Raw genomic sequence first — 27015 nt, forward strand, 5'->3', positions numbered from 1 at the left:
ACCGGTACCTCGGTACCTAAAGCCATTACATTCACGCTTTCCACTGACAGGCGCATGTGTGTGCAACGCCACAATCAAATGAGTCTCGCGAGTCATGTGACAGGCCGGTTTGACTGGCAAATTGAGAAACCCGTGGCGAGCCAGAGGTCACATGGTCCAGGTGGTGGAGGTCTGTGTCAATGGGATAGTCCTCAAATCGCTGCTAAACCCTCAGACATGTTCGTCGTGCGCCGCCACCGCCTTCTCAAATCCCATTTCACTTTGGTTCAGTGATTTCACACTTCGGTCCCTGGAGCACCAGGCGAACAAAGCACTGCCCCGTCAATCCAGGCTTCTTCCCAAACTTCTTTTCCACCAGGCCAAGCCAAAAAGTCGGCCACTCTGGCGTCCCGCGTTCGCCGCAGAGTCGGCCCGGCGAGTCTCAGCAGGCCTCCCAGGCGAGGCGCGCTTCGTGCGGCGGGCTGGGGGGGGGGTGAGCTGTGAGTCAGCACCGCGAGACTCCTGCGCGGTGCAGATTCGCGTGCTGACACAAGGCAGCGGGAGCGCTAAACGTGCACTGTTGCTCTTCGGCGCTGCCAAGATCTGCTTCACCGGCTGCAAGGCGAAAAAATTATTTAACATTTACATTTATGCCGTTTATCAGACGCCCTTATCCAGAGCGACTTTACAATCAGTAGTTACAGGGACAGTCCCCCTGGAGCAACTTAGGGTTAAGTGTCTTGCTCAGGGACACAAGGGTAGTAAAGGGGATTCGAACCCGGGTCTTCTGGTTCATAGGCGAGTGTGTTACCCACTAGGCCACTACCACCCTTTTAAACCTCGCGGTTCTAACCGAGTCCAGTAATTTCAACTACGTGTGTCACCTCGGGGCGCACCGGGTTTCAACCTCTCATAATAACACCAGAACGTTGCTCCACTGCCGCAGGCCCCGCGAGTAATAACGCACGGACGAAGACGAATGGGACTTGGGAAGAACCTCGGGGAACCGTCAAGTCTTTGAAATGGATGCCTCGTTAGAAATAAATCTACTCTTGAATTCCCTTCAAGGGAGTGAGTGAGGATCAGATTGTGTTATGTTACGTTCGAACGCTGAACTCAAGATCCCTTAAAAGGTCCCCTTTTATGAATTTTTCTTGCTTTTATATCGGTATTAGTGGTCCCCTAAAACCGAATCTGAAATTCAGCTGTGGTGCAGAATTAAAGCCACTTTTGTCCAGTACCACAACGAGAATTCCCCAGGACGCACCGTTTTTGGTGTGTGTAGCTTTAAATGCTAATGAGGAGGAGAGAGGCGGGACGAGGAGGAGAGCGTTCATCTCGGAAGTTGCTTCATCTCGGTTTCCTGTTTGGTGCAAAAGTTGTTTCAGAAAAAAACACCAGAAAACATTTTTTAATTAACCCATTGGATCTTCAGAGTCTCGCATTACGGACATTTTCAAGCCATGACCTTCTGTTTAGTTACTTTTTTAGGAGAGGGGCGGACAAAGCACAAGAAAGGGGAGGTAACCTTTCCCCTTATGACAACATAAAGGGAAAAATTCCGGTGAATTTCGAGCACTCTTTATACACATCGGCATTTCTAGCCACTGCAGGACCATAGACAGGCCAGGGGAACTATTAAACAGTGAAATTTTCCTAATAGGGGACTTTTAAAACAGTTTTGTTCCCCATCTCTATTGCTGCCCCCTTCCCACAGCTACTCTATCTCCGTATTTGAAAGTTTTCATTAAAGAGAAGAGTTGTATGAACTGAAAAAGACATTCGCCAGAGACAAGGCCGTGCCAAAAAACATTTCAACGTTGTGAACCGGCGTAAATATCGCTGTAGTCTGGTTTTCGTTCAAGCCTTACACAGAACCTGGTCTTAAAAAAAAAAAAAAAAAAAGCCGCCGTTCAAGCCAACCGCACACTGCGAGCTACCAGATCTCGGAAACATTTAAGCATTCATCCAGCCATAATTAAATTTTTAGCATATAAATACTTCATTAGATTTGAGCAAAATATAATTATCTTGACCTTACTTGCTTCAAAAAAAAAAAAAAAAAAACAATACTCGCAGCTACGCAATTACATATCATAGAAGCCGTAAAAGCCGCCGCCGTATAAACATCCGTCCTGTTTCCCTGTGTGGACCCAAAGGCCAGCAACTTTCTACACACCCAGCCGAGTCCACATACGTGGCATGTTCAAATATTTGCGTTAAGATGCTCCTTACAACGCACCAGGAAGCCGACGGGAACCAGGCTCCTGCAAACGCGTTGACACCATCAAACATTCCGAGGAGACGCGGGTGTTGGGGGTGTTGATTGTAATTCCACAGTGGTACCTGAATGCTGAAGGGGAAAATATGAAAAGGAACAATGCATGGCTGCAGTCTGCTCCGTTGAAACTGTAGATGTAGTAAGTTGGCTCGAGACACGGCGCACGCGGGGACGCCACAGATGGCCACGACTGAGGTGTGGTCAGACCACAGAAGCCTTTTCTTAACAATGCGGTTATAAATAGACCTCGGCCTCTTTGTCACCGCAGGGTGAAGTGGAAGAGACAATCGAGGGTCTAACCGGAGCCACAACTCCCGACGCAAGGCTTTGTTCTCGACAACCTCACGGTGACCTACCAACGGCTCTAATTAACAGTGATAAGAGGGAACCCACGAACTGGGACCTTCTATTACAAGAACATTCAGACGCCTCACACCTACTGCGTTCGACCCCTGCGTTCAACGTTGTTGGGCCGGCGAGGTGAATTCCAGCCTCCTTTGAGTTTCTGCCGTCAGCCGAGCTCCCACGACACCATGCAAATATCACCTGCGATCAATAAAAGCCTACAGTCTTAGACATGCGTATTACCGGTACCAGGTTCGTACCTACATGTATGCGTATGAACACAAACCACACACACACACACACACACACACACACACACACACACACACACATATATATATATATATATATATATATATATATATATATATATATATATATATATATAATGTATAGGTGTGTGTGTGTGTATATATGTGTGTATATGCAAGATATACATGCAGTTGTCGTGAACGGACGTTGCAGAATTTGACTGACAGCTTCCCACGCCGCACACGTCACGTGGTGCAGCCCCGACACGCGCGTATCTATACGTGTAAAGTCAGGCGCGTACGCGTCGCGGTTCGTTTACGCAACGTTCGCGGCGGCGGCGACGTCAGGTCAGTCAGGGGACCGCGTTGTAAAATCCGCTCGGTTCCGCGAGAACGTCAGGTGACGCGCCGGAGAACGGCCGCGGGCTCCAGAAACCGAGGGAGGGGGCGAGCGGTACTAACGTGACCGCGGTGACCGTAGCGCCGGTGACGGGGAGCGGAGCCGGAGGCGCCGAAACGTGACCGCGGGTGACGGGCTGGAGTGGAGAGGAGCGGAAAAGAGCGGGGAAGCCTTTACCAGAAACGTCGCTGCCGGTTCCGGCTCGGTTCGGCGCGCCTCGTGTTCGGTCTCGAACCGACCCCCCCCTGCCCGGGCCGCCGGGTCCGGGTCCGGCTCCGGTCGCCACACTCCGGCCGCAAATCGGGCTTCAATGATAACCTGACTTCTCTCCCGATGACTTTTTTTTTTTTCTCTCTCTCTCTCCCCCTTCCTGCCGCTTGATGGCCCACCAACGCACGCCGCGATTGGGCAGCCGTTTTAACGAGCCACGCAATTGGATAGGTGGCCCCGCACGTCCGGAGCGTCGCGGAGGGAGCGCATGGGTGGAAAATAAAACTTCCAAAATCAATTCCGATCGCGCGGTTACGTAACACTCGTGGGCATTATTTAAGACGAACCAATTCGGAGGTCACGTGGTATGCATACATACATAAATACATACTTATATATATATATATATATATATAGGAAGAGAGAGATAGCGCATCTATTTCTGCTGTATCCATTCACAAAAGATTTTTATGAACAAGATTTTTATCTACTGCGCGCCTCTGTTGGGGATCATCAGTACGCGCTGACCAACTAAACCGGCCACGTGCTTTATAATAACAATAATAATAATAATAATGCTTTATATATATAAAAAAATATATATATTAATAATAGAGGTGGCGATAAATTCTGACAGCCATGGTCACCTGAACGCGTGGCCGCATTCCTGGGGGCGACAGCGCCGCCCCGCGGCGACGCGTCGGTCTCGCAGGCTTCTTCGGCTGGTGACCAGCATCAATGTTCTATAGACAGAGACCCATAACCGAGTATGGATTTGATAGGGTATGCAATGGGGCAATGGGGCGAGGGTATGCAATGGGGCTGATGTGTTGTGATCATATTCATAGCAACAACACAGGGTGGGCCATTTATATGGATACACCTTAATAAAATGGGAATGGTTGGTGACATTAACGTCCTGTTTGTGGCACATTAGTATATGTGAGGGGGGCAAACTTTTCAAGATGGGTGGTGACCATAGTGGCCATTTTGAAGTCGGTCATCTTGGATCCAACTTTTGTTTTTTTCAATAGGAAGAGGGTCATGTGACACATAAAATTTATTGGTAATTTCACAAGAAAAACAATGGTGTGCTTGGTTTTTAACGTAACTTTATTCTTTCATGAGTTATTTACAAGTTTCTGACCACTTATAAAATGTGTTCAATGTCACCAACCATTCCCATTTTACTAAAGTGTATCCATATAAATGGCCCACCCTTTACATTAAGAAATTACTTGAAAACAGCTCATGTTTTGAACCTTTTATTGACGTTTATGTATTCCAAACGTGGTAAAAATGTGGTACCGAAGGTTCAGATACAGTTGGGGCGAAGCAATTTTAATTTAAGACGCTCAGGTAAACCTGACAACTCACGATCATGGGTCATAATAACAACATGACACAAAGGCTTCGCAAACACACGCTTTCAAATAGAAAAGCTTTACACTGATTACTAGCATTCATTATGATAGTCGAGCCACTTCCTGGTGGTTAATCAGGATTAATTTAGTCTTTCATGTAAACAGATATAGCATAGGGTCAATCTCACCACCAGTTTTGTCACTTTCTCGATCTACGAACTACATTTAACAGGCACGGTCAGTGTATGCAACAATTATTCTCTGCTGTCTAAAGTACCAAACAGTAAAATTTTACTATAAACATTTATTTGTGAAATTTTTACGAGTAGCAAGTTGTAATATTAAAAAACAAACATATCTAACAGTTTACAGTATCTGATTACCATGGCAATGTGTCTATTACAAAGTGTTAATTTCTTCCACCTGTAGCAAAAATAATTTAAGTATTTCATTTCATTTCATTTCAAATAGTCATGTTAACAGAAAATAGGAGTGCATTTAAATAACATCTTCTGTGAAGTAATCAGATGTGCTGGAAGTACCTCTGGACTGACGTTACTCCGGATGTAAATACACAGTAGTAGTTGTACGGAACATATGATTATTGCAAGGTGCATTGCTCGAAACCCAGGAGTGTTAAGGCCTTTCTTACATTGTTCTAAACTGGGCAAACAATGGCGGAAATGCCTCGTAGTTGAATGAGAGTTGCAGATAAAATCTCCAATGATCAGTGCACTCGGGATGCATAGACTAAACCCAGCAGGTTACGATGAAGCACAGTAAAAACAGGATTGGCAAATTGTCCCAGGACACAGACATATTTCTGCACTTGTCCTGTGTCGGGTAGCAATCAATCATTCCTGCACACACTCGCACGCCATAAAGTACCGGTACTGTCCAACCAAGCTGTGGAGAGGACCGTTTTTGTGGATTTGGCCTTGTACAATATTCAAGAAACAGGGCAGAATAGAGCACACACACACACACACACACACACACAGACCCACACACAGCTGTTGTGTTTTGTGCTGGTCTGTGCAGGAGAGACGTCGGCTCATGCCTCTGTGTTCCTCTCCCCGTTCTCGTGCGGCTGCAGCTGCTCTTTCTCAGTGCAGTCTTCCTGAGGGGGGCGCACTCGTTTGAAGAATCCCAACTGTTGGACAGACAGACGGACAGACATTCAGTCCTGTGCAGTAGTCTTTCAATCTTCCCAACAGTAACCCTGAAATAGTTCAGGATGGGAATATACCTAAAATGTAAAAGCACACTGATATTAATTATTAAAAAGTAAAAATGCTGATATATGTAAAGATGTGCTAGAAGAACTGGGTGTTGGTCTCTCCCAACCCTGTAAACTAATGATGAAAAATAAGGATCATTCAATATTGGATCAGTCTTTGACATGGGGGCTTTTGTTGCATTAACAAAATTGCTTGCAGCTTAGATCAAGGGGGTTCCCACTGTCAGACCTAAAATTCCCTGACTGTTCCATGACTTTCCCTGACCAAAAAGCAGAAATTCCACGACCTCTCGTATATACAGGGGCAGTGGTGGCCTAGTGGTTAAGGAAGCGGCCCCGTAATCAGAAGGTTGCTGGTTCCCCATCTGCCAAGTTACCACTGAGGTGCCACTGAGCAAAGCACCGTCCCCACACACTGCTCCCCGGGTGCCTGTCATGGCTGCCCACTGCTCACTCAGGGTGATGGGTTAAATGCAGAGGACAAATTTCACTGTGTGCACTGTGTGCTGTGCTGCTGTGTATCACGTGTGACAATCACTTCACTAAAAAAAAAATAAAAATGTCCAATATAACGTTTGTGTGCTGAGCATAAAAGGGCATTTAAAGGGGTTTTAGAATTCAAAACTGCACTTAAGTCATTGTTGGGATTTGTTGAGCACAATTTTAGCGCAAGAGAAGTTTTACGCAAAACAAAAACCTTCACTGGGAACAAAGACATGTAAATACTAGAGGTGTGAACCTTCATTGGCCTCAGGATTCAATAATGATTATCAAAGCCTCAATATAGATGCATCGTGATGCCTCCCGTACACTTTCCACGTTGTCACATGACGACTGGTAGTACGTCACTCTGCTGTGGGCAGAGTTGGTCGTCTGCCCCGGTCCTGATGCAGAGAGCGTGATGGAAACCCAAGCAGCGGCGTGAGATTCTTTTTCCTTCCCAGCAGGCCTCCTTTCTCTGCACGCTTCACCAGAGTTTCCTCTACTACACACCGACCCAAACCCGCTACAAACCTGAAGCCACAAACGGCAGAAAAATGCCTGGTCCAGACGTCAGTCAGATGAGCTCGGCCTGAACACAGACCATTTTTCTGCTCGCCGCGGGGCTCAGCTCGGGTTTTCTAAACAACATTACCGCTAAGACGATTATGTTGTGTTGTAGATCCCTGGACACTCAGAGACTGTTAAGATCAGGTCTTCCTCCATTCCCGCTTCGTTTGAGAACAATCGGCCGAAAAAACGTCACCGTGCGCACCGGTCAAAGTTCAATAAATCTCAACTTTGGTACGAGGAACTCCTACTCCTACTGTACTCAGATCAGGCCGCCACAGTCACTACCGGCACTAATTTTTATACCGCCGCCAGAAAAACCTTATGACGTAATCGATAAGGTTCTGCACTGCATCAATGCAATATCATCCACATCTTCATCGTGATGCATCGATTATACGCTTAATTTCAACACCTCTAGTAGATACACATCAGGTTTTGGCTACAGCACTATACGCTATTAACAGAATTCCCTGATAATTCCATGAATTGGCACCCAAATGATTACATTCCCTGACCTTCCCTGTCTGGAAATGCCTTTAATGAAATTCCCTGATATTCCAAAAATTCCCTCACCTGTGAGAACCCTATTAGATTTCACTGGTTTTTATTGGTGCTTAAGATTTTGAAACAGTAATGTATGTTAAATATGGACACGACTGATAACTGATAAACTCAACAACAATACACTTCCAGCCTTATGGACCTGATAACATACAGACCATTTTGCACGTCTCTGCTCATTTTGCACGTTTGTCTTTTGTGTCCTGTCTGAAATATCCAACATATCCACTTACAAGCATCCTACATAATGTTGTCCAGTTATGTCCTGTTCATTGTACAGAACATAATGTACAGTATTTAAGGTTTAGTTTAGTTAAGTGTGTATATACATATTTATACATATATATTTTTCTTTCTTTTATGATTGCCCTGGACAGGCAGTAAATGGAGTATTAGAAATCTCAACACCACCTGTATTCAGCAAAAAACTGATTAAACTAAACAGTTCCTTTGAGACCCGAGTCGCTCACCTTGTACATTACAAATATCAGCAGAGCCAGGAGCAGGAGTCCAGCCAGCACCGCTAAAGCCACGACCCACCCTGGCACGGGCTGCGCATAGTCCGTCTTCACCCAGATCACCGCCAAGTTGACCTACGGATCAGAGTCTCGTTTTCATTCAGTGCTACACGCTGAGAAATGCGATGTTGGACAGGCTTCGTTAGCAGCTCTGTTCTGCGCCTGTGATTTTTACACAAAGTCGTGGTAAATATGGTCGTGTCTAAAGCACCAGGCTGCTGCCAAAATACTGTTCCTCATTAAAACCACATGTGAGAACTGTATACGTTTCTTGGTTTATTGCCTGGTACATGCAATTTAGCTCAAAGTACAGGGTGTGCGGTTCCTGTTTTATATTACCAAATGCAATGGGCTTTTACAAAGTTTCTCTGACATGCGCAAAATATATTATACCTGCTTGTGGAAAAAAAGTCCCATCTGTAGGAGTCACAACTCACCGCAGTGCTGTTGGACGGGAACTCGGACACCAGGTTTTTGTAGGGCATTTCTATGACGTTGAATGTCGCTGAAGATCTCACGATGTAGGACTGGTTCTGACTCTCAGCCTGGAGGAAGATAAAAGCAGACGTGGTTCTGGTTAGAAGGTCAGCTCTGTGGGACACTTGTTAGGGGGGGCGGGAGAAGTTGGTTTTGCACCTTGAGGAATGTGGCCACGCTCAGCCTGGAGTTGATGAACAAGATGGCGCTTTGGCCTCTCTCCAGACGGCCAACCTGGCATTTGATCTTGAGGCACTGGGCTTTCTCACAATCCTGGAAGGGGAACAGGTGACACACAGAGGATGCACAATATAAAGTTTTGAATTGATCTGTACATCAAATCCATAAAAAAATAGATACAGAAAAGAAAAAAAAAACAGCAGTATCAGTATGTGATACTAACAAATTACTCCACAACATTAATATTTAATACAATTATGCTCTTTACCAACCATGCATTAGAGCCGTAATCATACCAGTGTCTGCAGATCTCCGTCCATCTGCTTTCGCTCCAGATCCCTACGGTGCACGTGGTTGCGGTTTGCCCGGTCCCCACTGGACAGCGTGACATTTTTGTCAGTCAGCAGGGGATTCTGGGTAAGATATGTGGGACATATTTACCATTATCAACACCCTTCCCAGTGATCAGTGCACTCAGGTGCTGAGGTTCAGGGAGAGAGACGTACCGATACATTGAGAGGGTTGATCTCCATATCCGTGCTGCAGTTCATAGCACCGTCCACCGTATATTTTGTGATGTAGAGCACTGAGCCGTTGTTGTACTTATATGGCACTTCGATGTCCAGCATGGCCTTGCTGAATGTGCTTGGCCCTTTATTACGAAGCTAGCAACACAAAAAAAGTTCATTATTTCACGAAAGTTCATGAAATCATTATAATAGCACCAGGTGTATATATTTTTATGTGTTATTCTTTAAATTATTGCGGCTTACATTATGAATGAAATGTCCTGGACATAAGATGGTAAAGTAGCCAATGACAGTGGTATAAGTGGGATGATTCACTCTGAGGTGATTTGATGACATTAGAATCATAATAGTGTTTATTGGTTAAGTATGTGGGCAAACATATACAAGGAATTTGATTCCGGTTGATTGTGTCTCTCAAGCTCAATGGGCAGCGGTTGGACTAGTGGAAATGGACACTGAGCAAGATACTGTCCCCACACACTGCTCACCAAGGGCGATGGGTTAAAAGCAGAGGACATATTCCGTTGTGTCACTGTGTGCACCGCTTGCTATGTTTCACGATGACAATCACCTCATTTTCACAACAGTATAAAAACAACAATATACAATACAGTCTATATACAATCGACTGCAAATGAATAAAATGTGTTTATGAACTGCCCAAAGCTTTTTTTTTTTTTTTACAACTAGCTTTAGTCCCCTTTCATTATATTTTATTTATTTCATGACTATCTTTAACTATGCACAGCTAATAAACAGAGCAGTTCAGGATGTCTTTTAATGCATGTTGCGCTGCTGTTTATAACTATGCAAGTGATAAAATCTTGATTACAGGGCACATCATTTGTTTATTGCAGTGCTTTATAGTTAGGGTGGCCACCTTGACAAGCAACGTCTCTCCTGCCTTGTCTGTGTCTTTGGGGGATTAAATAAATAAAAACAGCAGAATCTATTGGTTGAATATATTATTGCACCGCATATCATCTTTCGTTAAACGATTGACTGGACCTATATTAAATATATATTTTGTCCGGGAGCTGGATAGCATACAACACCCTGTAATTGTGTTAGGAGATAAGAAAAACCAAAAAAAGTCTAAACTAATCATAAATGAATAGAATAGACAATGGTTTTGCTCAAATCTGCATTTCTGATTTTATATCTAATATATGTGTGGTGTCCTCTGTATGGCTGTTTACCTCAACACTGCACATTGAAAAACACATTGTTGTGAATTATTCCTTACATAGACACTGTGTGAGCGCCACAATGAGAGCTATATCTAACCTCATAAACGTTAAGGACAAGTGGTCCGATGTCATCTTCTTGCTGAGGATTCTCCTTCGGCTGCCATTTAGCGATGGGGAGGAAGACCTGGTCAGGGGCAGATACCCTAAAATTGTGCGGGGTCACAAAAAAAACAATACAAAAAACATTTAGATTTAATTTCCATGCCAGTACTTACAGAGGCTCAAGTCAAATGGTTTTATACCCCCAAAAATTACGTACCCTCTTATTTCCACTCTTGCTAAAACTGCAAGCTTTGTAACGCTAGAGACCAGGTTGCTAGTGTTATTGAACTGGTTGGAACTAGAAGAAAAAGCCAGAATGAAAATGTCAAAAAATCACAGGCATGCAAAGACAAATCTCAGAAAGAACAGCAGGTGGCGCTGTTGTTTCAATATCTGTAGCTGCAAAACAGGGATCCAGGAAGTTCCTGAAATCAACTCGACATGTATGAAAGTGATGTATAATACAATGTTAAGCATCACAGTAATCTAATAATGCAAAAATAAACTATATACAAATACATAATAGCAATTTGCCATATGCACACAACAACGTGCATGCATTTCGAAAATATTTGCATATTATAGATATTTGCAGCTGTAGAGAATAACAGTTTCTGGTCATATAAAACACACCCCAGGACATGCACGTAACAAAGGTAGGAAGGGAGAAATTAATACTTCACTGACATATTGTTTACTGACATGTGTGATTGACAAGTCCCACAATTGAAATAAAAGTACCTGTGCATCTGCAAGTCAAATTTCACTGAAGTGTCCTGCTCTGAGAGCTGGTGCACGCTGAAGCGCAGCCCAGCAAGGACCTGAAGGAAATCACTGGGGTTAAGCACGGTGAGACCAACATGTCTTCCTGTTTCACCATGAAACCAAAGTTTCCACTGAATCTGATCAGACACATATCAGCAGGTTCAGTATGAAGCTGTAGGAAATCTGCCCACCTTTGTGCCTCCTTTCATCGGGTTTCCTAAGTCACACACCACCACTCTGGTCTGGTTCTCTTTCTTGTACGCACAGGACAGCCTAGACAGAGTCTGAGGAGGCGGAACAGAGCAGCGATCAAAACGTCAAAACAAAGGCGCCAGAAACAAACATGCACATCCGAATGAATAAAAACAGCTGAAAATAGACAGAAAAAAATCCCCCACCAGCCCATAAAAGGTCAAGCTAACCTCACTGTTGCGTACGACTCCAATGAAGTCTGCCTGTGGGGGCATGATGACGCGTAGCTCCGCCTCATATGCCCCCTCTCCGCTGTTCTCTGCCGTTACTTGCAGCGTCAGAGGGTTGTCGTCACCGATATAAATTTGCTTCTGGTCACTGTGGAGACGCAGGTGACTGTCTGACTCAACCAGGACGTGCTCGCATGTGGAGGAACTATAAATCGGGACGTGTCTGACTCACCTGACCACAGACAGTTTCAAGTCTGGTTTGCAGATATTGTCCTCCCCGCAGTCCAATAATATATGGGCCTGTAAACATATGCATGTGTTCAACCATGATACCTATTGTCCAACAATGCAGACTCGTGGCCGTCTTTGATGGTTTACCATGACTATGACATCATTGTTTCAATGAACTTCCAAAACCTCATAGTAAACTACTGCAGTTATCCAGAAGATTGTGAAGAAAATATTCATGCATAACCCCAAAAACAGCTGTTTGTGGGACTGTTAAGTTCACACCGTTATAAAATCTGGCACTCAGGCACACGAGAGGTAACGCCCTCTTCTCCGGACCGGCCCACACGCCAGCGGCCCAGGCCGCGAACAGCTCCAGCTCTGCAGGGTTCAGTGTGTGCGGCTACCTGTCTGGTCACATTGGCCGGTGTGCTCTGGTCAAGGATGGGCAGCAGTCCGGTTTTGTCAGCAGCCATCCCATAGTCCAGCTTGTACTCCATGAACACGGCGATGGGTGTGATCTTATCCCTGAACTCTGAGTCATCCTGTACGGAGAGAGGGAGGCGATGAGCTCAGTCCTGGGGAATTTCCACAGCCTCGACAGACACCCAGCTGAGGGCAACGCTCAGTTGCTCTACCACTTCCATTTATGCACAGGAAAAACAGCATCCCGACGAGAGACGCGTCATTTTTGGCCCAAGGGAAAAATGCGAATATATTTATATAAAGATTACACAATATATTTCATTTTATCAGCTCAACATCACAGAGGTTCCCATGTAGTGTGTTGATTGACTGTGTTGATTGGGTCCCAGAGCTGTGACGGGGGAAGAGATAAAACAAGCAATTCTCGCACCAGGGTTGAGGCAGCCGCAGCCTGTCTCAGTTTATGGCATAAGTACATGCACCCTAGAGACAAGAGAATCGAATTATTTCCCACATGCAGATATTAATGGCCCATAAACGTGTGTGCCATGCAGAAACTTCACTTCGCTTTCATTTGCTTCTCAGTGTTGTCTGTGTTGCCCGTTATGTGACTGTTTTGTATTATAAGGTCTTAGAAGGTGAAATTTAACAACTGTGCATGCCATTATAAATACCTTAAGGCATTTTTTTTAAGCAGTTTTTCCAACAGAGATGCTTTGCAAAATAGTTTCTGCGCTCACACAGCCTGTTTTTTGTGGTGTGTCAGCTAGAAAACGAACGTCTCTCTTCTGCTTTGTTCCTTCCGACTCACAGTACTGGAAAGGTCCGTGGGAAGCACTGACCTCTTCACCAGAGCAATCAGTAACCCATTCAGTCACCCATATTTAAAGAAATGACTTCATACATTTGGCTTGCAATTAATTATTGGCACCTTTTTGATGTGAGGTACTACAGGACCCCATTTTAAGACCACTTTGTTTCTTTGTAATATATAGAGAAACAAAATGTAAGCAAAATCAGCCAGACACTCACTATCAGGTAGGCTTCCAGCTCCTCACAGGCAGGGCCTCTGCCATTGGACACAGTCATGTTCTTGGAGTACTGGGACTGCCTGCTGTGAAGGAACAGCACTCGTTTCACCGCCCCTTTGTGCTTGAGTCTGTCCAGAACCAAATCGATTTGGAAATCTGCAAAGGACAGCGAAGTGCAATGAACATTATCGTTCCGTCAAAAGGTTATGGCGCCATGCAATTTGAGCCTGCCTTGGCTCACAACAATTTAATTATAACACATTAGAACATCCAATATCAGATGTTTGTAATATCCAATTCCTGTTTAAATAAATCCTTTTATTGATTTAGACTGCTTATTAACTGGCACAATGATTAAACAAGCACTGTTTGTAGATAATGCAAAGTTTAAAATTATTTTATTAACAATAAATCGTATTTACAGCTGACTTTTTCAGTCGGCCTATCATTTTGTCCTATCCTGAAGTGCTGTAAAGGCCAGGCATGTCAACGGGTATCAGTCCAGCTCACAGGGCTCCTAAAACAGGACCCATTAGCAGTAGGCAAGCTCCAAACTTCAAACGGGGTCGACCAAAATAATGAATTGGGTGCAACGCCTGTGGTCTGCAAACAGTAGGCGGCGTATCTGGGAATCATTACACATGTTGGGAGATCGGCGTGAGAGCCGGATGACACCTTCATAAAAAGTTCCGCACCACACAGTGCGCCCTAACAGACGGCCTGCAGCTATGCTTTAATTAGTACAGGGAGCGAAATTAAAGAAGTAAAAAATAAATATGACATTCAGTCTGTGGTTAAGACCTTCATCATCTGACTTTTCATAACAGGACCCATTCTTGAAATTCGGATTTATAAAAGGACTGATGACAGCCGGTGTGGATTATCGGGCACTTACTCAAGGAAGACGGAGCACCTCTTCCTCGTGCCTTCAGGCAGTATTTCACTCGGAAGCTGGGGAGAGACAGAAGTGAAATTAGCCTACAGCAGACAGATTCATTAAAACCGCCTGAGCTGCTAGGGGCCGCGCACAAGCAATTTCCTAAACTGTAAATCAAAGCACAACGCCAACAATAAGCTTTTCATTAAATCATTTATTAGTCTACACGCGCCATATGGAAGGCTTTTTGTTGTTGCTCCACTATATGGGAAACACTCAAGCAAACAAGCTACTTGTTATCAAAGGCAGACACTGGGATTTGGGGGTCGGGGGCTTCAACTAATGTTCACTGGAACAAGCAGGGACAGGAGAAAACGTCTGATTTGTTGCCTACTGCTGATGCTTGCTGCTGTGTTAAATAGTTAAAACTGTTCCAGCCACGAATGTACTGGCAGATGCGCTATACATGCATCACTGTGTAGCAATAATAAATAAACACATTAAAAATTCATGAATAAAATTAAAAAATAAATCTTGAGACACTATTGTGCTAGTGTCTCATGATTTAAGACATTACAAAAGAGTTTTATGATGGAAACAGGTATACATATCTGCAAATAAAATGAAATGAAGTCTTTCAAGTGCTGAAAGGACATGAAATCGTTCACCCAGTTTGCCAAAAAAAGAATGAAAAAAAGGGATGCCAAAACTGCCAAAGTTTGTCAAACAGCAATTTAATCATTTCAATTAAAACCAATACTAAGGCTAAACTAAACTAAGGCTTGAGCAAATGGAAATTTTATTTTATTTCATGTGTTGGCACGTGCAGAACGCTGCATCAGCTCTCTCACCAGGACACTAAGCTGGAGGTTCCCGGAAGGGTGCAGCTCTTCTCCACCGGGTTCAGGATCTGGGGGGTTATATCCAGGGTGGTGTTCACACTGATGACTGGCCGAGCCCTAAGAGGATGAACCGTTAACAAACATTCTGGAAGCAAATCAATGACACAATTCACACATATACAGAAATGGAGAAAGACATTTAAACAGAAATAATTTAATCAGAAAAAAAACGAAAGCCACCAATATGCGGTCAGCAAATCGATCTAGTCTAGTGTGTGAATAAACACCGCCTGAGGGGACATCCCAAATTGTGAGCTTGTGTGTCGGTCAATAGTAGTCTGTGACATACTGCGTGTTGGCAGAACGTTCGCTGGGTGTGTTGTTTAACTAGGCAGCCGCTGTTTTCTGTGTTAATGTTTAACTAATTGCACATAAAACCAAACTGGAGGGAAAAAATAAATATTTTAATGGCTCTACTGGTGATGGCTTCAAGGGATATGCAATACACAGTACCTGTACAGAACAGCTTTGTCGGCCCCAAAAACCCCAACAATTAAGTCTGTGGCACAGGAGACAACAGAAGCAGACAGTAGGTGTTAAGCAAGCAAACACACACACACACACACACACACACACACTCCCACTCACATACAGTGCCTGACAAAAGTTTTGTCGCTTGTGTACAAATTGACCTCAAGTGCTGCTGGAATATATTTCTAATCAGGATTTTTACAAGAAATGGCTCATTTTAATCCCAACAGCTTTTGTAATATTGTTTCAGTGCAAAACGAAACGGTCAAAAAGTATTCTAATATTAAAAGCTTGGTAAAGCCCACTGAGTCAACATAAGTGTTGTCGCCTTGTCATATGAGCTGTGACTAATAATGGATCAGTTAGGTCTCAGGTGTCAGACCTAAAAAGAAAACCTTCACATCAACTAGACCTCTGCAAACATGCCTAAGATTCACCCTGAGACTAAAGTGTTGATTATCAAGAAGCTGAAGACCAGATCCACTGCTGATGTGGCAGACACCTTCAATGTGTCTCAGCGTCAGTACAGAGGATAAAAAAAAAAAAAAAAAAAAAGAGATCTGAAGAGACTGGAGATGTTTTTGACAAGCCCAGGTCAGGCAACTGAAGACCTGAGCGGTTTGTCAGATTCTGTCTCGAAATGGCCTCCATGGTCGAATCAGTGCCCAGAAGCCACCACTAAACAAAAGACGGGGCAGTGGTGGCCTAGCGGTTAAGGAAGCGGCCCTGTAATCAGAAGGTTGCCGGTTTGAATCCCGATCTGCCAAGATGCCACTGCTCCCCGGGCGCCTGTCATGGCTGCCCACTGCTCACTTAGAGTGATGGGTTAAACGCAGAGGACAAATTTCACTGTGTGCATCGTGTGCTCTGCTGCTGTGTATCACATGTGACAATCACTTCACTTAAAAAAAAAAAACTTAAAAAATTGAAAAACCATGTCACATTTGCCAAGGCCCACAGCGTACTAAAAGGATGGACGCTGGAAAAGTGACCAAAGGTGGATTTTTCAGATTAATCTTCTGTTGAAATACACCACAGTCACATTATACCACTTCATCAATAAATGAATCCTTGCCTAACCACATGGATGCAGTCCTTCAAGCTCGTGGAGGTCATACAAGATATTAAATTTGGATCTCACAGCACCACTACTTTATTTGCTGACATATTTCTGTATGCTAAAATTTGTCTTGCTAAAATTTGACCATTCTGTCTTGATTAAATGGTAAATCTTTTTTCAGTGAAACTAATTCATTTCATATGCATTAAACATCATTTGGTAGGGTTTTAGCTTTTCATATGAGCTATTTCTAACACCAATTGATTAATTAAAAGTCAGGTTAATAGCAGGTGTTTCTACAAAATAGATAAGCGACAAGACTTTCGTCAGGGACTGTAGTAGATGCACAAGAACAATTTAAAGAGGACACAGCCTTGTCTTACTAAATTGTGCAAATTTTAATGAACTTAGAACCAATTAGGCAATCTAAAATGTATAAATGTATAAAATTAGAACTGTGCCTTACCAGGGTACCCGTTTAGATCGATATCTGTGGCTCCATGCATGGAGTAGCCAAAGCTGGGTGGCATGAAAGCAGAGACCCACTTCCCCTCCAGAACCTGGGAGGCCACTGGGTCAGGACCTGTCGCTCTGCCATTGTGGATGTATACCAGACCCCGGTGGTCCAGCCCGCCATAGGGCGCTCCGATGGCCACATCTGAAATCATGACAGACTATATTAGAAGCTCTTGTTTGAAAGGCTTTATGGGTATTTATTTGAAGAAAAATAATTGCGATTTACACACAACACTTGAATGAACATTTTACATTTTAAAATGTAAGTGGGAGATGGCTTCAGCTTCAGTAATGAAGTTATATACCGTTAAACCCATCCATGTCCACATCTCCCAGGCTGGCGATGGAGCTTCCAAATCGAGCGTAGATCTCAGAGCCTGTCAGCTTCTGGGGGGTGTGGAAGAAGAACTCGCCCTTTCCCAGGTACACATACACCTGGCCCACCTCCCTCAGCTTCCCATCGGACCCTCTGTCCATGAAGAGGGGTGCTCCAACAAACAGATCTACCTTGCTGAGGGTCAGAACCGTAGGTTTTTACCCTTCTTGACCAGGAAATTGTTTTAGATTTTTATATATAGACAAAGAACTGCCTTGAGCTCACTGTGCATTACCTACCCATCATTATTAATGTCAGTCGTTGCGACTGAATGACCAAAGTATGCAGCCATCTACAAAAAACAAAAATGAAAGAGAAACCAGGTTTAAAGTCATCCTCAGTAAAGGCAATAATCAACCAACCACTGAAAACAAAAGTGGAATTCTAATGGCCAACTTTGACCAATTTACAGTTTGGATCATTTCCACTGGTGCTAGTGTTATCATGTATAATTTTATTCACACATCAGAGGCACGGCCCAAATGTTCTTAACTTACCAAACTCACCTGGATGCAAACAAGATAAAAAATATTAGTAATTTAACATTAAAGTAATTCCACAATTATTATTGCCATAACCACTTGTGCAAATGTAAATTCAAGCTTTCCCATAAAACATGCATCTTGTATTATATCTTGTACTGCACCCAGCTGCATCCGGTGCACAGCCGGCACCCTGGCCAGTGTTTCCTGGTTTTGAGGGCCTGTGATTTACGGACTGTGAGCATCTCTGCGTTACACGGAGGAGGGTGAAGGGGAAGGAAATTCTTCATTACACCCTGCTGTGCAAGCTTCCAATGGGAACAGGTATCACAAAACTCAAGTTGGTTTTGTGACTCACAAATTAACGGAAAACAGGATCTTCACAAAGAGAATGTTGGTGGTTTCACTATTTCCCACCAGCAGGGTTGTCTTCAGTCGTGTTATAAACAGCTTCAGAGAGGCCTACAGTAGCATCACAGCGAATGGGATTGTGAACCAGCGGTCTGGGCGCCCTGCCCAAGTCCTCTGCTGACTGCGCACTCCTACGCCGCACCGTCCGCCCCTCTTCACTCTCCCAAACCAGTCAACAGCGCCGAGAATGGCTTCCAGATGTGGGAGTGGATTTGGGACATGAACTCCTGGCTTGTAAACAAATACCCAGCTAAACCGGGCCACAACCACAGAGGACGTTCCGTTAAAAATGCGTGGTAAGGCCACTTCCGGTCTAGCGTTGAATGGGGCTCAAGGTCTGTGACAAAGTGACCTACTGACCGGGCATTTCCACAAATTACTGCAATAATACCGATCTAGTACCGGAGTTTTATCCAGATCACGCTTTTGGGAGCGAAAGTTTCTCTGGGACATTGGACACTGCTGTCACTGCTGACTACAGTTGCTCTCACTTCCTGCTTTTTTGGGGTTGAAAATGGGCCCTTTGCTGATTGAAGATGTCCTGGAGCGCTGCCGGGTGAAAGATCACATGCGCAGTATTGGCCACCTGCTGGACCAGCGGGTAAGGAAACGGAGCCGCCAGGAACTCGAATCCTGAACCGGCGGAGTCAGGAAGTGTTGCTCCTTCACATTCATCCAACACAAGAATCAAAATACTGCTGCATACCTGCACACCAGTAAAGTTCACCACAGACTCCATATTGCTCCCATTAAACACGTTCACCTGACAAGACAACGCAAAAATGAAGCAGAGTTTCACATACGGGGAATGTTGATATTAATGAATTAAGTTGTAAAAGTGGTTGATCCACTCACATAGCCAAGGGCCTTCTCCCCTCTGGGCACCCCTGTGACATAATCTGGTTAAAAGGAAAAACGGGAGCACGTATGAGTCGAGACAATAATCCCCCCCATTGTCTGTCTAGAACGAGTGAGTCAACTCGACGCCACTCGGGTGCGGCACACGCCGCCTCGATCTGTATATATGGTGCTAAATGAACAAACAGCGGGCACTCCTCTGGGTCAGCGCTGGAACGCTAGATAACAACATCAGGGAGGGAAAAACTCCCATTTCCTATCTGATTATATTTTATATTTACCCGGGATTGGAGCGGTGCCTGGAACACTTGGCAAAAACACGTCTAATTGATGGCACTGTAACGTGCCACCCGAGGCATATATTTAAACTTCCATTCGCCGACAATCCTTCCTCTAACTGCGCTTACCAGGGTCATGGACCGTGAAGGTTTGAACGGATCAGGCTAGCCTACACGTCTTTGGACCATGTGGAGCACCACGGAGGAAACCCACCAGAACTCCACATCAGGAGACCCACAATGCATGTATTACGTCTTACCGTCTTCGCCATCGTTATTGAAGTCCCCCACGGTCACAGAGTATCCTACCAAAAAAATGAAGACATAATTAATATATTAATAATTAAGACATGAGGGCCACGGCATCTGAGAGCCTGTGTGAAGTTTCTCTGCTCAACCCAAGCAGAGAGGCCTTTACCCAAATAACTGTCATCATACTGGGGACCGGCAGGCTTGGTGGTCAGCTGCTCGCTGTACGGCGTGATGAAATCGCCGTTGAATTTGTTTATGATTTCAGATATGTCGTCTGAGATCAGCTGACCTGCGGAGGAAGAAGGGCAACGTAAATCCAACCCGTTGCATAACAGGTTTGTCACTTTTCACCATTTGTCAAAACGGCTGTTGATACTAATTGCATAGGAAGGTAAAAAAGGTAAAACCACACTTAGAAATGAAAGCCAAATGCAGAGGTATTAAAGTGATTTGTCAACTTTCCAAAGCAAAGCCTGTCACCTTAATAAGCATGCATTCATTCCTTTTTTTCTAGACTGTAGGGTTGGACTGATAATTGCATTTTCATTATTACAGCAGCATAAATGAAGTGGGTTGTTAATTATAGCAAAACTCACCCCGCTGCTCTAAATCTGCCTAAATCAGCACGTAGGTGTTACTGCACACTCAAATACCCAACATTAAATTATCAATGCACAACCGCACGATAATCAGGGAGCACTTAGAGGTGAAACGGCAAAACTCACTTAACACGTAATTACCGCCGCAAGCTGTAATTAACTAGTGTACGTCACTCTTCTTCTGCAAAAAGCGCTTCGCTCTGCTCAAACACTCTTCTAATTTGAACTGGTTTTCATCTTATCTGACCAGACCGTCGCAAACCCGAATCTTCCTACAAATCGCGAATACTCGGCCGCATCCCAGCCACCAACACGAACTGAAGACACGTTTGTTTGGCTTTTGCAAACAAGCAAATAGGGCTAAATCAGTTTAAGTAATGCAATTACTTTTAGTTACCTTGCCAATAAAAACTTCCCGGTCCCCCAACAACGACTCTCTTATTCTGGTTGAGACAAGAGAAAAAAAAGGCTTGTTAATATGTGTGAACAACACAAACGAGCTTTACTGCTGGATTTAAAAAAAAAAAAAAAAAAAAAAAAAAACCTTCACGAAATCAGCACTGAAACCAGCCTGGCAAAACCCTTGTCCTTCTGGTGAATGTGAGCCTGGTGAAAATCAGAAATTAAAAAAAAAGATTAAAATGACAAACAGACATGCAGAACACAAATATGCACATACATATGTTGTGTGCATATGGTATGTGCCATGTACAATGGCACGTACCATTTAACCCCTTAATATCCATCAGTGGGTCCACACACTGTGCAGTTACGCCATTAACAACATGCCACTGTCTGTGGTTCTGATTCATGACATTTAGTCACATCAGGGTCTTAAGTTCGAAAAAGAACTGGATGCAGACGTGGAAATGAATCTGTAAATAGTTGAGGAAGTAGAGAACAGTAGAGTAGAGGCTCGTTTTCCTACAGTCAAGCTGGCATATAACATGCTGCCCTCAGACAAGCTGCGTTGGGGAAACAAAATATGACACACACACACACACACACTCACACACACACAGACTATGCACATGCTGGCATCGCAGGCAACTTACTGGATCGGCAAGGCGAGTATTCAACAATGTTGCCCCCTTTCTTCAGATAGCATGTTCCAACAGGCTCTCGCTCTGAAAGGCCATACGTACTCCACTGATAAAGCGGCGCACACGCCTGCCGATCACAGAAATCACATCATTTCTCCGTCCTAATCGGGTGACACGACATAGTTCTCTGACTGATAGTGGGGACTTCCACTGAAAACAGGGCCAAGCTCAATATATCAGTACTGATATGTGTCATAATAAATGTAACTATGTTCTTAAGTACTGATACAGCCATGAAGTTTCAGGGGATTTACCCACAAATTTTCACGTCTTTGCCATTTATACAGGCCGTTTTGCACTTCGTAACATACCAGTATATGCTCTCCGTCCGACCGTACTGTGGCGCCAAACCACTGGTTGGACTTGAACTCCATTTGTTCTCCATTCGTGTTCTTCCGCTCATCTGGGGGGAAAAAGAAACACGGACAAAAAGGCCATAGGTCGGCGGTCTGAGCGAACAGGAAAAACAAGTACAGACGTCTGACTCGCGCATGACGGAAACTTGAGGAAAGATGTCTCTTCATCCTCAAATCTTGACCCCGCCCCCTTCCCCCGGGAGGACGGACAGCTGACTCTATTAATAACCCCTTTAACCGGGAATAATCAGCACCTTTCGTCACCAGAGATTTTTGCATGTTACCTTTGCCGCACACGTCGGCAAGATAATAACCGGCAATTTAGAGTCAGATCAGTGGAATTACGCAACAAAGTAAATGCTGACTTCTGGCACCGCGTACGGGGTGTTGTCTCAAATTTCGTCCCCTAAAGTGATAAGGCAGAAGGCCGGTTATGTTTGTGCACATGGCGGCCATTTCCTTCAGACAAAGTAACTAGAAAACTGATTACAGGCCCAATAAAAAGAAAAGGGGGGATGCAGAGCTTTGAAGCCATAAAAGCCCATGTCTGGCATAACTGAATGAGGAAGTTTTTCTAATTAAACAGGGATGGTTGGGGTGGCATCTCAACTCCGATTTTAATCGCACCGCAGGCAGGGCACTAAATCAAACCCATCAAAGCAACACAGATGAAATACATGACGTGCAGCATGACGTGCTGTGTGTGAGAGCATTTTTGCGATGATCTTGACACCCACGAGGTTCCCTGCCCGCTGTAACGTCCCAGACGACCTAGCTGTTCCCCTCTGTCTGGTGGGAATGTCCCTGTGTGTCCACCGCGCTGCAAATCAGATTTCTTTCTTTTCTTCGTGATAACGCTTTTTCTGCTCTGTTCTAGTCTTGCTTTTACAGGTGATGCTTACAGTTATAGAACAATTTATATGTTATAGATCATGAAATGATCTATATCAACTACAGTACCAGCCAAAAGTTTGGACGCACCTTCTCATTCAATTTGTTTTCTTTACATTTACCTTGGTAGATTCTCACTGAAGGCATCAAAACTATGAATGAACACATGTGGAGTTATGTACTTAACAAAAAGTGGAGACCTGACCTCCACAGTCACCGGACCTGAACCCAGTCGAGATGGTTTGGGGTGAGCTGGACCAGAGTGAAGGCAAAGGGGCCAACAAGTGCTAAACACCTCTGGGAACTCCTTCAAGACTGTTGGAGAACCATTTCAGGTGACGACCTCTTGAAGCTCATCGAGAGAATGCCAAGAGTGTGCGAAGCAGTAATCAGAGCAAAGAAACTAGAATATAAAACATGTTTTCACTTATTTCACCTTTTTTTGTTAAGTACATAACTCCACATGTGTTCATTCATAGTTTTGATGCCTTCAGTGAGAATCTACCAACGTAAATGGTCATGAAAATAAAGAAAACACATTGAACAACATAAAGTGCATTACAGCAGTTCATTTTATATCCAAGCCCTCATAGACTAACTGACATTTAAATGAGTCCTACCTCAGCCAATCACAATGCAAAGTCGAAACTTAACACCGACTGCACTACATTAACACCGACCTGAACCCGTAATCAGTGAACTAAATCTACTCGGACATGAGCAACAGATAAAAATGAACAGACGCAACAGAAGTCTCAAAGCGCAGGGTCGTCGTCACATCCTCGTAATTCGCGAAGCAGGCCAAGAGAAAACAACTTCGTTCTCCGCACGTGAAGTGATTACAGTGTTTATCCCCCCTTCCCGCCCCACGTCCCTCTCTAATCTGAGCCGGGGCTGTTCACTTCAGTCAGCAGATTGACTGGCACAAAGGGGCCTTTTGTGGGTTCGTCATCGCTTACGGTAAAACGGCGGCCAGCACCGGCAAGGAGACAGGATTTTGGATAGAACTCCCTGAAACGAAACGAACGCATTTTAGTCTGTACTTTGTCAATATTATTCAGGCCAAAGGGATATGAGGAACTAATAAAAATGTCACTTTAAAAAGCACCGGCTGTTCGTACCACTACACACTCTCAAAAGCGGAAATTACCAATTTAAAAAGCCATTTTTATTAAACTAAACGATGCCTTTGACGGTGGGAAGTTTGAGCTCGATAAATCGTGATAATCCCACACAAACAAAAGCCTTTGTTGCGGCCCATTGTACGGATTTGGGCCTGGCTTCACATCGCTTATTTGCCACAAAAGTCTGTCACTGACAGCTACGGAATGGCAATGAGATCTGAGGGACGGAGAAACAAACGGTGCCCTAAATGCCACAGGAATATCAAGGACCCGCGAAGATAACGCGGCGGCGCAGGCGAGCTCCCCTCCGACCGTGACCCAGAGTACGCCAAAACGCTCCTCACTTTCTCAGGACGGTGTACGAAATTAAAAAAAATTAACTGCACAGACGTCCGGGGGGTTCCAGAAGGGTGCTATTTATTGTTCTGCTTTTAGCCGATTCAGCGAGAGCTCTAATTAATAGGAGAAAAGGCCGTCAGCATTCCGGGATGAGCCTGAACTTGAGCTGGAAAACAGCACCCCCCCCAACACACACACACACACAATAGATCACAACACTCACTTAGAAACCATGGCAAACTTGCATTGCTGTTCAACCTTTGGTGTGTTTACAGGTCCAATAAGAAGGTTAAGCGCTCAGCTCACCCGTAGCGTCGAACGCCACCTGCTTGCAGGGCTGGCTGGCCTGCCACGGGCAGCTGTAGACGGCTCCCCTCTCGGTGACCGATGACGCCGCCGAGGTGTTGGCCCTCGGGGCGCCTACCAGCACATTTAATCTGCAAAGTGGGGGGAAAGGAACAGGAAGAATAAACAAGTGCTCGTCCTTATTCACCAACGATTTCTAAAAAAAGAATACTGTAATAATACTGTAATAATAGACAGGATACTAGATAGGACTGAGCCAGGATGTCACACTACAGAGTATTTCATGGTAATTCATATGTTCTAATGGATATATTATATTACAGACAGATTGCAAGGAGATTTTTGCTTAACCCTTGCGCCCCGTTCCTCAGGTCTGCCCTCTCGCCAAGTGTAGTGTACAAAAATGTACACTCACAAAAACCGCCATAAAATCCTCATCCATCAATTTTTTTTTTAACGATTTTTTTTCATGAATCACTCAATCAACTTGAGCCACTTACAAAACAATCAAGATTTCAATCATTTTCAGGATTTGACAAAGTGAATTATGGAAAAAAATAATAATAATTTTTGATGTATGAGAATTTTATGGCAGGTACATTTTTGGCCACAAGGGGCGTCGTGGCGCATTAGTTAACGCTACACAAGAACTACTAACGCAGCAATCACATCAATTTGGTTGTTGATCTTTGTTAAAGACTCTAATTAACACCACGGCCACGTCACCCTACAAGTAATTCGTTTTTTTTTTTTTTTTTTAATAATAAAATAATAAAAATGTTTAAAAACGGGTTAAAAATCCTGAAAATCGTTGAGCGATTGATTATTATTTTTTTAAAGGGCTCAAGTTGACCAAGCGATTTACGGGGGGGAGGAAATCTGAACAGAAATACCGATGTATGCGGGATTTCGTGGCAGATTTTTGTGCGTGAACATTTTTGCAAAACGCAAAAACCCAGATTACGGATGACATCTGGGAGTAGAAAAAAAAAAAAAAAACGCAGCCAGAACGATCGGCGAACTAAGCAAATAAAAATGGGACCGAACGCGCAGCGAGGTGCTAAGCGATCGATCGCAAGCGAAGCGACTTACTGCTTGTCGCCGGGCTTGAAGAAGTCCACGGAGAAGCCGAAGTAGCTTCCCCGCGGACCGGAGAAGACGGAGGGCCGCTCCGCGTCCAGGTTGAAGGGGGCTCCGTGCTGGAGGCAGGACAGCAGCAGCAGCGCCGCCGCGGAGAGACACGCGCGCCCGCGCCGCCTCATCTTCGCCGGGACGTTCCCGTCCGACCGACCGACCGCGGGCAGGAGAGCAGAGGAGAGGAGGTCCGGATCACAAACGCGCGGGGTCCGCGCCGACTCCCGGCTCCATGTCGAGCGGAACTCCAGCTGGTTACGGGTCCCGCTCGGGCGCCTGGGCTCGGGGCGTCCGAGCAGACAGGAAGTGAAGGCTGACCGGTTTGAGCGTAACACCCCCCTCCCGCACCGCACCACACCGCAGCGCCGCGCAGCGCGACGCCGACTTCCGCAGCCGCGCTCCTGGCGGAGGGGGAACGGCGCGTCCCGGCTGCGTGGAACCGCCGCGCCAAGTCGACACGAGTCGGCGCCGCAGCGCCGCCGCGCGTTTGGAATGAGGCATTCCGCGATATGGCGATACTCCGCGATATACACGTAATTTCTAACAATTTAAATGAAGTTTTCTGACGTTCCATGCGTTCCGGTGAAAATTGTGATTAGGATTCATTCAGCTTGAAGAACATTTACATGTGTGGTACGGTCAACGTAAAGCGTTCGGTAAAACAGGTGTCGTAATAACAGTGCGTGAGTGATGCATTGCGATCGTTGTGCCTTTCACCCCTATTAGATAAAAATAAGCACGCATTCTGTCGACTTGTTTCCAGGCACCGACCGCAAGGCCGCCTTTTCAAACGCCATAAAACCATCATCCGTAAATCCTTTTTTTCTGCTGTAAAATGGCACCCTGACAAAAGGCAAATCACTGGGCCTGGTTTGGACATATTCGGCTTTTGGAGGCCTGCTGTGCGGTGAAGTACGCGAGAAGGAATGCAGCGTGGCCTTGCGCGTCGTACAAACAGATCCTGATCGGCCCAAACGAAGCGGCCGAGTTTGACGCGGTGTCGTCTTGTCGTCCACAAACGTGCAAAAAAAAAAAAAAAAAAACGACACCGCAGGACGCATCCTCGCGCCTCAGCACATCAGACAGCACGAGAACACGAGTTCAGCTCCGATAACCTTTATTTACAG

At 44.8% G+C, this 27015-nt stretch overlaps 2 protein-coding genes across 4 annotated transcripts in view; both read right to left on the reverse strand.

The window, feature by feature from the left end:
• The window catches only part of LOC114797328 (protein FAM126B-like), a 29630-nt gene extending 26015 nt beyond the window's left edge, over nucleotides 1-3615 (reverse strand). For all 3 annotated transcript variants that reach the window (XM_028992170.1, XM_028992171.1, XM_028992169.1), the window contains exon 1: nucleotides 3434-3615. The gene's annotated coding sequence lies outside the window, so the exon portion shown is untranslated. The remainder of the gene's footprint in view (nucleotides 1-3433) is intronic.
• A 1100-nt stretch (nucleotides 3616-4715) lies between these two features.
• itgav (integrin, alpha V) lies at nucleotides 4716-26334 on the reverse strand. The gene is made up of 30 exons (XM_028991148.1): nucleotides 25847-26334; nucleotides 24755-24885; nucleotides 22050-22141; nucleotides 21691-21805; nucleotides 21180-21241; nucleotides 21033-21078; nucleotides 20203-20325; nucleotides 20045-20089; nucleotides 19504-19547; nucleotides 19355-19411; nucleotides 17995-18047; nucleotides 17685-17890; nucleotides 17330-17521; nucleotides 15786-15831; nucleotides 15282-15389; nucleotides 14449-14504; nucleotides 13555-13709; nucleotides 12504-12641; nucleotides 12101-12168; nucleotides 11869-12016; nucleotides 11638-11730; nucleotides 11423-11502; nucleotides 10899-10979; nucleotides 10677-10782; nucleotides 9366-9524; nucleotides 9156-9272; nucleotides 8839-8952; nucleotides 8640-8747; nucleotides 8155-8277; nucleotides 4716-5983 (listed from the first exon to the last, which is right to left on the reverse strand). The coding sequence occupies exons 1-30, from the start codon at nucleotides 26014-26016 to the stop codon at nucleotides 5885-5887; spliced, it is 3135 nt and encodes a 1044-aa protein (XP_028846981.1). The 5' UTR covers nucleotides 26017-26334; the 3' UTR covers nucleotides 4716-5884.
• Nucleotides 26335-27015: the final 681 nt, after the last annotated feature.

Source organism: Denticeps clupeoides, chromosome 9, assembly GCF_900700375.1.
Source record: "Denticeps clupeoides chromosome 9, fDenClu1.1, whole genome shotgun sequence".
NCBI lineage: Eukaryota > Metazoa > Chordata > Actinopteri > Clupeiformes > Denticipitidae > Denticeps > Denticeps clupeoides.

Bases quoted from the DNA above. Each gene is read 5' to 3' on its own strand.
- itgav (XM_028991148.1), bottom strand. From the start codon at position 26,016: ATGAGGCGGCGCGGGCGCGCGTGTCTCTCCGCGGCGGCGCTGCTGCTG. The intron at 24,886-25,846 runs GTAAGTCGCTTC...CCCACTTTGCAG, and splicing joins TTCAAGCCCGGCGACAAGCA to ATTAAATGTGCTGGTAGGCG. The intron at 11,503-11,637 runs GTGGGCAGATTT...GATTTCCTTCAG, and splicing joins CGATGAAAGGAGGCACAAAG to GTCCTTGCTGGGCTGCGCTT.